Source organism: Nyctibius grandis, chromosome 8 (assembly GCF_013368605.1).
Source record: "Nyctibius grandis isolate bNycGra1 chromosome 8, bNycGra1.pri, whole genome shotgun sequence".
In the NCBI taxonomy this organism is placed as follows: domain Eukaryota; kingdom Metazoa; phylum Chordata; class Aves; order Nyctibiiformes; family Nyctibiidae; genus Nyctibius; species Nyctibius grandis.
The window spans coordinates 29,960,510-29,972,676 of record NC_090665.1 but is presented as its reverse complement, the minus strand read 5'-3'; the positions used below and the strand labels follow the sequence as shown (position 1 = coordinate 29,972,676).

Genomic DNA, 12,167 nt, shown 5'->3' with positions numbered 1-12,167 from the left:
TTCTTCTCCTGGGTGGAGAGCCAGAGAGGGCTTACATCAGTGCAGTGGCTGTTCCAGAACAGAGGTTTTTTTTTGGTGGTCTGAATTGAATATAACAAATATTCAGGGTTAGTTCTCTGATTTTTTTTTTTTCCAATTATTTTTTTTTTAAACTATATATTTAAGGCTGTAACTTGATTAGTAAACGAACTAGTACTAACACGGTGTTTTAGTCATGATATTCTCACGGTGATTTTTTTATTACTTTTTTCTCCCAGTGTGGATATTGTAGCTCTGTGCTCTTCAGTGCATCTTTATATTTGTTAAAAGTGTTAGCAGCAAGAGGTTTGGATTGGATCAGACTTTTCAAATCTGGTGAAAACCAAACTACCTGATGAAATAGCTACTTGCCAGTAAGCTTCCAGTTTAATAGCTGTTCCTCAACAGCAGTTAATAGTTGGCTTGTGAGATTTCCCCCTCCAACATCCCTTTGCCTCCCTCGATTTTCTGCAGTTTTGTCTTTCTCCTGCTGTATAGGGAAGGATCTTTTGGGTTGCATGTGTATCTCCATAGACTCCATTTCTACCGTAAGACAATATTATTCTTTTAGTACCTTGCTCTTGACTTGCCTTTTAACCTTTATGGACACTGATTATGCTGATACAATTTTTTAGGAATGAAGTTGTTGTTTTAACAGTAGTTGAATTCACCTTTCAGTGACTCTGAACAAGTTGTGTTCCCCTGTTTTAAACGTTGTGGTTCTCTGTTCCCAAGTGCAATTTAATGATGTGTCTCCAGCCGAGAAGTACCATTTAAAATGGCAAATAAAGAGACTAAAGCTAGGGTGAAAGGTTTCATACAGTGCCAAAACCTCTCGATAATTGTTCCAAAAGCTGAATTTCATTTGTTCCACAAGTATTTTGAAAAATTCACTTGTGTATGTGCATGCATATTTAGTATATGACACACACTTTATTACTGCCATTATTGAAATAGTAAATTGGCGTTAGGTTATGCTGGCTGGAAAATCAAAAGTAGAAACAGTGTGTTTCTCTTGGCTTTCAAGAAAAGTAGTAATAACCGATGCGGTAATTTCTTCCATCTTCTCAAAATCCAGTGTTAAATGTTTTGAGTAAATTTTACTTTAATAAGGTGGGCTACATTTTTTTATGAATGTTACCAGTTCAGTTTTCATTGTGCAAGGTATGCTTCTGCCAGTAAGTATTAAACAGCTTTTGGCATGGTTGCTTGCCCTACTGATGAAAACTTTCCTTGGGAATTTACATAGCATTGAGAATGCTTATTGCCAGTCCCCCCATCCTGTCCCCCTTTTCTGATTGCCATACATTCTTTAGTGCATAATTCTGTATTTTTTATGTATATTATTTTAATGTATATATATCTACTTTTTCACTTAAACATTTTAGCACAGACATTTGTCTATATAGCTCTTTTTTTACAGTAAGTAAAAAAAGCTTAAAGAATAGTTTAGTAGATGTTTAGTTTAAGATAGTTTAAAAAATAAAATTGTGTCAGAGTTGTATACATGAGTTAAATTAAAGCTGTTAACTGCTCTTTAGGAAAAGATAGATAGATACATATATTTAGTACAACAAGATATTTCTTTTAAGTTTGTTATTTAAACCTGTAGCAGCAAAAGCTGAAAAACTGTAAAATGCAAATATTGGATAGCAACGCTAATAGATGGAAAAACAATTTAGGTAATACAGTAGTTGCTAAAGGAACATTTCTTTGCAAATACATATATATGAGTGATTATATACTGGCCAGTGATATTTTTACTAGTAACACTGGCATTACCTAAAGCCTAATCCAAATACAAGCTTTAGTTTTAAAAAAATAATAGTTCTTCGACATTATGCTGTGGAAGAGTTAGTATGTCAAAATTATATGTTGAAAACCACACAAAAGACAAAACAGCTCTTCAAGTACTGATCTGAGCATTCATGGTATGTACTTCTCTGGTGATGTAATAAAAACAGAGATTTCTTATCAGTTTCAGAAAATTTTTTAGTTTAAAAACTTTATTTTCACTTTCTCATTTCTCACTGTTAATGTTTAATATTTAATTTTTGAAACTTGTAGTGAATTCAAATTATTTAGAAAGCTTAGGTATGAAAGGCATTGGAAATCTAGTTTCAGTATCACTGTAATTCTTTATTCTTTGCAAGTTTGATTGTAGTGTGGTGTTTGCAATACATTGTTAAGCCATTCACACTTTACAATGTTTTTTCTAGTTTTGTGTAGAGATTTAAATTGAGAACTAGGGAATACTATTGTTTAGTGAGCTTCACTAATCAATACTAATAAATAATACTAAATAAAAGTAACTTTTCATAAAATTTGGCTGTCTGTCGCTTTGAGGATAAAGTGCTATATTGTGTAGTTTTGAACAGGTGAAATCTGGCTACCTGGAAGGCCAGTCTTGGCACGTTTTCCAAAATGATACAGGTTTAGAGCCTTGTGTAGACTAAGGATGGACTTCAGATACTAGTTCAGTGTGTGTGTTTGAAATTTTACTCTTCTGTGTTCCATCAAAGTTTGTCCTTCTGTGCAGCAGGCCAAAATAAAATACATGCTATTACATGGATTCGACCCCTTCTAGCATTGTCAGTTGGAGATACTGCTAGCTGAATTTTGACCAGTTCTGATGTCATTTTTTGGTTTTGTTGTTTTGTCTGCTATAGTAAGTTGGAGAAGTGTTCTGCAGTGCAAGGAATTTTTTAAAATCTCAGTCCTGGAATTTTTTTTTTTTGGAGGATGGGGAGGGGAGGGAGAGAGGAAGTTAGGAGATGACCTGCCTCTAAGGCATACTATTTTTAACTAAGAGAGTATCTTGAATTTTAGGTTTAGCTAAATCTAAAGATAGATAGCTGAAGTGGAAGGTAGAAACACTCAAATTAGAATGAAGAGGTTTAGCTGTTAGAAAAAGGTGTAAAGGGGTAATGGAAACAGTTCTTGATGTATAGACATATCCTTTTGCCATTAGTTCCTTTAATGGAAGTATGGAGAATGACCTTATTCTTGAAAAAGTAAAAAGTATGTTCACAGGTTTGGTCAGAGACACCAATCTTGTCAATTTTCCTAATAGTGTTGAAAAGGTAGTTAAATGTTTTACTAGTTTGGCTTTGCAAATCCAAATCTGGAGCGTGGATGTTCTTGACTTGTAAAAGTAAGAATCCATTTCATTCTGTGTTTTTAATCTTGAGTAAGTTGACTTGGTTTAGGCAAACTGAGTTAAGAACTTGAATTCTTGATTATGATTTAGGCATATCCTTAGCAAAACTTTCTGTGCTCAAGTCGGTCATAAATGAATGCAATATTTTTATACAGGGAATCAGATTAGGTGTAAATTACTTCTCTGGCACAAATTCAGAATTATATTCTGTAGTATAAAAGTAAGTCTTGTTCATAATTTTTTTTTTTAATTCTCCTTGGTATAAGCCCTCAACCCATGAATTTGAACCCTAATAATTACAAATATTTTCTGACTAGTCACAATTTGTGTGTTTTTTGGAAATACAGGTAGCTATTGAATGGCTCTTCTAACATGAAATCAGAGGTTGAATAGCTCACACACTCACTTGCATGTTCTGTAGCCAGAATGAGAAAAAAGCAAGTCTTAACACTTGCTTCTCTCATATCTAAATGCTTTCTGATTTCCAGCATTGATAAATTCTTTAATATCCGTATATCTTATGACAGTGTTATTCTTTAGCTCTTGACTCTTTCTGATATTTACTCTACTGACGTATTTGTAGGCAGTGGTTTTATTACCTTTTAACCAAAATAAATATTTTTTTTTCTGGCCTTATTTCCAAAGCAAGACTTCTTCCATCCAACTGGCTAGCTCTTTATTGCACATGTTCAAGAAAAAGGAACTCAAGCTGGAATTTTGCTGGAATTCTGTGCAAGAATTCTGGACAGTATTCTGAATAGTATCTTTCCGGTGCTTTGCACAATGATGTTAATACTTCCCTGCTGCTGCTAGGAAGATCTTGTCTGGTTCTTTTTTTTTCTTCCTTCCCCTACCCATGTTGGCTGCATCATGTTTATTAGTTGGTTTTTCCTTTTCTGTGAATGTGCCCATAGCTCATAATGGACATTTTTGTACTTGGTCCTTACATTCTGAGGCTGTGGTTTTCATCTGGCTTCTGTGATGTCAGTCTTCTGGGTCATCTCCTTTTCTCCAGTGTGATCCTTGTCAGCATTAATAATGCTTCCTGTCTTGCTTTGATACTTTTCTACGTTTTCTACATGGTTCCTTAGTGCAAACAATCCTTAAAACTTTACTTTAGAAGCTCTTCTAGTAACTATCACCACCATTTTTCTCCCTTCGAAAAAATTCTGAGTAACCTGTAATGTTTTTTTAACATACTTTAGCGTTCTTATGCGAGACCTTCTGAGTCATAATTAATATTCTTACATGGTATTATATGTGATGCTTCACTGAAAGTGAGATGGAAAGGTTTTGCTGTGGTTTTTGTCTTGTTTAGAAAATGAGTTATAAGGGAAGGCAATTGAGTTACTTCTGAACAGTCCACCTTTTATGAAACTATGTATCATTTGTCTCCAGAATTTGTTCTGAACCCTGCAATTTTATTTAGGTCAAACTAAGAGATGGCTTACTTCAAAATTATCTTGTATTTGTAATTAAAAGCATTTTTTTAATAAAGCACTAATAATATCAGTAAACTTTTCAAATAGAGTCTGAATATGTCTTTCAGCCAATGGTAATGACAACAAGAAATTCAAAGGTGATGATAAAATGGATGGGGCTCCTTCTCGTGTTCTTCATATCAGGAAATTACCTGGGGAAGTGACAGAAACAGAAGTTATTGCTTTAGGTTTACCTTTTGGTAAAGTAACCAACATCTTGATGCTGAAAGGGAAAAATCAGGTAATTTGTTGCTTTCCATTTTTCAGTATGCTTACTGTCTAATTTCAAAATATGCTGTTAAAATGCTTTTGAAATAAGTCATATAACAGTAAGTCTTATAAAAAAAGAGCCTTTGTTCTTTTAATTTTTTTTTTATGAAGTTACACTGTCTTTTAGTGAATTTTTGGGGGAGCAGGGTATGGTTGGCAGCTGCATAAAGCAAAAAGTTAGCTGTAAGATAAATATTTAGTCCTGCATCTTCACAGATGAATTCTTGGAGATAAAGTAGGTTAGCAGATAAAGTTGGTATGTAGAGAATGACATCTTCTGACAACTGATATTTGTTAAAATGTGTTATCAAAGCCTTTAAGTGTTTTTTAAATGCTGCTAATAGGGAGATTATCTGCTTTGTAAATACTGAAAATTAACTGTTTAATTACAGGCGTTTTTGGAACTTGCTACAGAAGAAGCAGCTATCACTATGGTTAATTACTACTCTGCTGTGACGCCTCATCTTCGTAACCAGCCTATCTATATCCAGTATTCCAATCATAAAGAGTTAAAGACTGATAACACACTTAACCAGGTATTTACTGTTAACGTAGTATTACAAATGCAGACAGTAGAAAATGAGGCATGGCACGTATTCTTGGCTCATGTGGCATATGTTTAAATCATTTGGTTTTGTCCATATTCTAACACTACTATAGTCTTACCTATGATCATTCACTTTTGTGACATTGAAGGGAATTTGCTTTCTGCGTGATCTTTCCATTATGATGAATTTTCTTAATGTTTCCTTAATGTAAAAAGAAAAAGATTCTGAAGTGTCTTTTAACTTTAAATTTTTTCATAAAATAAGTTTTCATCTTAGTTTAGAGACTGTAGGATGAAAAAAAAAAACTTTCGAATTCTGACATCTGAGATTCTAATGCCAATTTGAATTTCCCTCATGATAATGACTAATGCCAATGCCAATGTTTCAGTGCTCGAATGATTGCTCTGGTAGCACTGGTAACCTCAGTTTATGTGATCTGCTGTTCCTGGAGAAGAATACCTTAATGATGGCTGTAGAGACAAATATACTTAATAACAAAGAAATGTTTTGCTCTTGCCTCTGCAGAACTTATTTCACAATAAATATAGATATATACGTCTGGTTTTAGTAGAACAGGAAAATTAGCAAAAGTAACATGGTAACTATTTCGTACAAATTATAGGGGGAGAAAAGAGACATCAATTTACTATGAGTCAGATTATTATTTTAAGGTTAATCTCTTCTTCTTTGATGTTACAAAAGACAGTGTAAGTACCAAGTTACAATTTCTGTTACTTCAGAAATCTGGTTACTCACCTCTTGATTCAGATCAAGTATAGTGTTGATTTTCCTGTTGATCTTTCTAAACATTCCAGTTCCTTAGAATCTTTTGATAGTTTGCTAAAGGTACTTTTTAAAAATTGCGATTTTTTTTTTTCCCAAGAAAATGTCAGTTATAAAGAAAAATATATACCTTAATTTTCTTTTGATAGAATAGAGGATGAGTTCTGTCTGCACATATAATGGATGGACATACTCCCTTAAGAAGCTTTGTCTTACGTTGTCCTCTGGCTTCTGTGGTGATACTGTTTTTGTACTTCGCATGTCCACCTTTTCAATATATAGGATGGTGCTGACTTTTCAGCAGCTTTTATGCCGACAGATGCATTAATACCCAATTTTAACATATTCCCAGTTTTTCAGGTCTCTCTTTCTTTAATTTAGAACTAAATAATATAAATAGATACTTGGCAGTAAGTATTCTGTAACTAGTATCTCATCAGGCATTCTATAAAAAACAAGATGGTTGGATATTCTTTTTTCTCTAAGGAAAAATAAAGGTCATGCAGATATTGCTTGTAGTCTGCTTTTTTTTATCCAGCCAAATTAATTTTGAAAGTCTTTTTCTGGATGTTCAAGCAGGAAGATATGCAGAAGTCAGGATGTTAGTACATATAACTGGAAAGATAGGATAAAAAATTGGCAAAAGGTGCAAGTATCTTAGTTACAAAGAAGATAGAAAAAAGAAAGTATTTAACCAAGGGGTACTTTAAACAGCCAGACCTTTAGAAATAATGAAAGTAGGAAAATTTCCATTAAGCTATGCTATTCTGAATTTCTCAATAATAGTGGCTTCCAAGATTATTTTTAGTTACGTACTCAGAATGAGTTGGCTATGAATAAATAGATTCAAAAGGGACCATTTAAGTTTTCATCTCGGCTTTATAATTCTATGAAAATCCTTTTCCCGTGAGACATCAAAACACTGTCAGAAGAGCATTTAAACTCAGATTTAAAACAAACATCTCCTACCTTGTTTCATACAGTATCTAGACTCGGAAGAATTGAGAATAGAATGACCTCTGTAACTGTAATTCTCTTTAATCATCAGCCTGTTGTAAGTGCATGGTTTTAGTCTTTCTGCACAGACATTGCAACACTTAGAAATAAATGTTATACTTTCTGAATGGTGTAGCTGATATTTTAAAATTAATTTCAGTTTTGCAAAAGTAAGAAAAAAGCTTTACATGCTCAAGTGTCTTCAAAAGTGGCTATTTATATATAATACTAAATGTTACTTTGAACTAGTTTGACAAAATACACAGTCATAATAATTTTATAGATTTTATGCTTATTTGCCAATGTTAAGTCCTCTATTCCTTCATGTATTCACATTAACTTTAGTGGAATGAAATATGATGTATAAACATAGATGGATAGTGCTAACAAGGGTCATATTTTAAAACTGACTTCACAAGTTTTGGTTTTTTTGGGTTATACCGTCTATAACCTTTTCCAGTCACTTTAAGGAGTGAGTTTTAATTGATCAGTGCTGCTTCTGTGCTTACAGAAGGAGTAGGAAGCAATTATGCAACTCAGCCAAATATCTGGCCAGCTTGAAAGTTGTGTTTCATAAATTACGGAAAAAAAGAACACGTTGTTATCAAAAGATGTTTTTACAGAGTTACAGTAATTAATGTTAAACATAGAGGTAAATTTTCTTTTCCCAACTGGTGTTCACCAGGTCTTTTTTTTTTTTCCCCACTTTCCTTACTCATTGATTCGTTTCAGTATGAGGAGTATCATGTAAGTTGTGAGACATGAAATTGTGTAGTAGCTCTGATACCTCTAAAATATGCAGTATGTGTTAATATGGTGGCTATTATTTTTACCTGGCATGCTCACTTGTCTCTGTTTTGTATCGTTTTGCTTCATAAGGCTACTGCAATGAAAATACTAAATGGAAACCCTTTTTTCTGCACTTTTTTCTTTCTCAGAAAAAGACATCTAATCTTTCTGATACTGTCAGTTTTGGCAGTGGAAGTAGTTACATAGATGTGTGTTCTTGTGATGTCATCATGTGGTTACCTTTGAATTTCTAAAACCCTGCTTGTGTTTAAAAAACAAAAAATCCCGACACATGGAGAGGATTTTGTTTTTATGAAAGAGGGTGGATAACAGACACCAGTTTGTTTACCTCTCTGTGGATACTACTTTCTGACGCTTGTCAGTCTTGTGTATTTCATTGTGTTAAAACTGAGAAGTTTAGAAGTGTTAGCTTAGCATTATCCTGTCCTTCCTATCAGATCCTTCTACATAATTAAAACGGCAGTGAAATGTTAACTGTAATTCAATCTCTTGAAAAATAGCATAAATACTTATGTTTTCTGTAGGCTTGGGTTTGTTGGTTGGTTTGTTTTCTTTTTTAAATTTTTTTTAAAGGAAAGGAAAAAAGTCCATAGAGTCTTGAAACCTACAAAATCCTCACTTTCTTTATCCTCACTAGTAGAATGATAAGCTTGCTACTAGGAAGGTTGATATTGGTGCCGTTTGAAGCCCCTCCTTACTGTGACATAAGGATAAATTGATGTTTTTATTTTTATTGTCTATTCTCACGGAGTCGGACTGCATTGCACTTACATTGTGTTATGTCTGTAGCTCTGAGTTTTAAATAAGTGGACTATTTTATGTTTCTGAAGTTAACTATGTTAATATTGCGAATTAATTTCTAGCTATCATCTTGAAATATTAAAAAAAATTGCTTGTTTGTTTGTTTTTTTAAGCGGGCCCAAGCTGTTCTTCAGGCAGTGACGGCTGTGCAGGCAACAAATGCTCCCATTAGCGGGACCACTGTTAGTGAGAGTGCAGTGACTCCAGCTCAGAGTCCAGTACTTAGAATAATTATTGACAATATGTACTATCCAGTAACCCTGGATGTTCTTCATCAGGTAAGCCAAATTTAATTTTAACTTAAGCTATGATTTGCAGGAACTCATGGGTAAAACTTCACGTTGTTTTTGGCAGATATTCTCTAAATTTGGTGCTGTATTGAAGATAATCACATTCACAAAGAATAACCAGTTTCAAGCTTTACTGCAGTATGGCGATCCAGTAAATGCACAGCAAGCAAAACTAGTAAGTATAGTTCTCTTTTAAGGCTGGAGACCTTACTGTACTCTAAACGTTTCCAAAATGTTAATATAACAGAGTACTGACCATAATAATGTGTCATACTCTTCCATGACTTATGTGAATTTTTTGAGATTAAAATATAACTTGGAGTTATTATATAATGTTGTTATATTGTGTAAAATCAGTGTTTAGAAATACTGATTAATGATCCTGTCTAGGGAATTGTATACATCTATAATTATGAACAGATATTTTAATAAGACTGCACAGAGATGAAATAATATGCAAGACTGCAATAGTGAAAATGTCAACCAGAAGTAAAAATGTAGGATGTAATGTTGATGCATGATTAAGTCACTGTAAGCAGCAAATTTTGTAAGCCCATTGGATTATTACTGGTAGATACTTTCTAAGTATCAAACAAAGATATGTTTTGTGGATTGGATATAGGTTTGTGAAAGTATTCAATTACAGTATCATAAAAAAAAAAATTTAGACTTCATTATAACCATATATGCCGAGAAGAGAGAGTGTAATCTTACTTATAGGACCAGACTATGAAGAAGCTTTGCAGCAGTGACAGATGAGAGCAGGATCTTACTTTTGTTTTATTGGAAACTCTCCTGTCCTAGATAGGAGAGGCAAGAACAGGTAACTGGTTTTATTCATTATAGCAAGAGAAAGCCTATGGATAAATTATGACAAAGATCAACAGCATGTCATCTAGACCAGGTGTTTTGAATAAATTGCATTGGGATATGCACACGTCTATGGCAGTAGGAAAGCTGAACCAAAGGGGAAGGCTAGAGTTTTTGGTTTTGGTTTGTTGTTTTGTTTTTGGTTTTGTTTTTTTTTTGTTTCCAGGAGATAAATGGAATGAATTTATATTTTCAAGCCTTCACATGCAGTCTGGGTTTGTGGAAGGCTGATTAAAATTGATATGCTGGTTAAGTGTTGCTTGGCAGCATAGGAAGTGCTTATTGCCCATAGATGACAGAATAGGTGAGAACTTCAGGAGAAAGTGAAAAGCTCGTACCTCAGACCGAGTTGGCAATGAATATCTCCTAGTAGAGGAAAGAAAAAATAAGGTTAGTTTTCTATTATAAAGAATGATGACTATATTGAAATAAAGACCTTCATTATATGGTGGAGGGTGGTGATTTTTATCCTCATCACCAAATGAAATACTGGGTATTGATTAAAAAAACTGCAAGGTGGTCGAGACAGGGAATCACAAAAAATGAGATGTTTTCAAAAAGCAGAATGCAAGTTTTCGTGCTATTGAGAAAAATAAAGTAGGACGGAGTCAAGATGATTTGCAGCTTGATTTATGATGATGTACTTGAAGATAATCTACCTCTGAAAAGCAGTCTGGAAATACTTGTAGATTTGGGGTACAATTTAAATTAGGGATATCCTTTTCTGAGATGAATAGTATCAAATATTAGATCGTGTCTCAGAGTAGAGGGAGATGCAGATATGTCACTATGCAGATATGTAATACGTAAAAATTTGCTTGGATGGGATACACCTGTTGGGTTTTAAGTAGATCTAAAGTAGTAAAACAGAAACTAGATCTTTAACCTACAATTGCTGCAGAAAGCAACTGTAGTAATTTAGATTTGTATTTGAAATATTTGATAAACAGTTGGATGCTAAAGTATTTGTTGCAGAATGTTCTAATTCAGTCTTATTTTGTGTTTGGAAAGTTATTTTTCAGGAATAGATGTTAATGCTGCTTTTAAAGTACATTTTTGAAGCAAAATATGGCATGTGATAAATCTTTTGACTTAGTTTTTTGAGTCTTGTGTATATTATCAGAAGATGTAATGGAAAGATGGAGTCTGTGAAATGGACTGTAGTGATTTGAAAATTATCAGTGTAATTCTAGGAATATATTATAAAGAAGTGACAAAATAACAAAAGTATGTACAAGTGTGAAAGAAACCTAAGAATCTCTTGCTGTTGTTGACTTCTGACAAACTGACACTAGCTCGTGGGATGCTGAATTGGTCATAATGTAAAAAAAAAAAAAGCACGTATCTGTTTCTCCAGTTTTGCATGCTTTGATTAGGGTAGCTGTTCACTAGTGGTAGCTCATGTGAATGACTAAATTTCATTGAATAACTGACTCCTGCATGTACAGTCATTGTCAGAGTGATCTTGTAGCCTATCTTAGTGACAAACTGAAACGTTCTTAGGTTTATAGTTTCATATTTTAACCAATCTATACATGAATAGACAAAATGCTAAGAGTAATACCAACTGCAAGTATTGAAGAATACTATATTTGAAGGAAGGTTTTATTTCCCCACTACCCTCCTAAGCTAAATAGAGTAAAATAAGTACAGTTGTTATGGTTGAGCTACTGTGGTAAAACATGAAGTGCCACCAAAACAAAAATACCTAAAGGAAAGAAATGGTCAGATGATAGGAAAAAGCCCTCCAGTTTAAATACATCTGAAAATACAGTATAAGCAAGAGGATGTGGTGACTACACTTAAGTTGCATGGAATTCAAAATTAAAAGCATGGGAAAAGAATAAAGAAGTTTTCAATTTTTTCCATCAATTTTTAGTATAGAAGATACTGGGGAAATTTAATTTTCCACTGGCACTCTTCACAGGAAATCAGAATGTGGCCTTAATAGAAATTGCAGATTTATTAAGGAAGTTAAAGAGCAATTTGAAAAACTCAAGTGATGTAAGTACCAAGGAGAGATGCTATTCATTTGAAGGTTCTGAGGAAATAGTGACACTGACAAGAATATACAATATGAAGCCTCTAGTCCTATAGGACCACTTTTCTATTTGAATGAGCAAGTAGTGAAAAATTGCAT

The 12,167-nt window shown here is 33.5% G+C and overlaps 1 protein-coding gene across 5 annotated transcripts in view; it reads left to right on the top strand.

The window, feature by feature from the left end:
• Nucleotides 1-12,167, top strand: part of PTBP2 (polypyrimidine tract binding protein 2) — a 54,063-nt gene that overhangs the window by 22,674 nt on the left and 19,222 nt on the right. For all 5 annotated transcript variants that reach the window (XM_068406090.1, XM_068406089.1, XM_068406088.1 and 2 more), the window contains 4 exons: nt 4,728-4,900; nt 5,322-5,465; nt 8,981-9,145; nt 9,222-9,332. In XM_068406090.1, the coding sequence (XP_068262191.1) occupies nt 4,728-4,900; nt 5,322-5,465; nt 8,981-9,145; nt 9,222-9,332 (593 nt within the window). The remainder of the gene's footprint in view (nt 1-4,727; nt 4,901-5,321; nt 5,466-8,980; nt 9,146-9,221; nt 9,333-12,167) is intronic.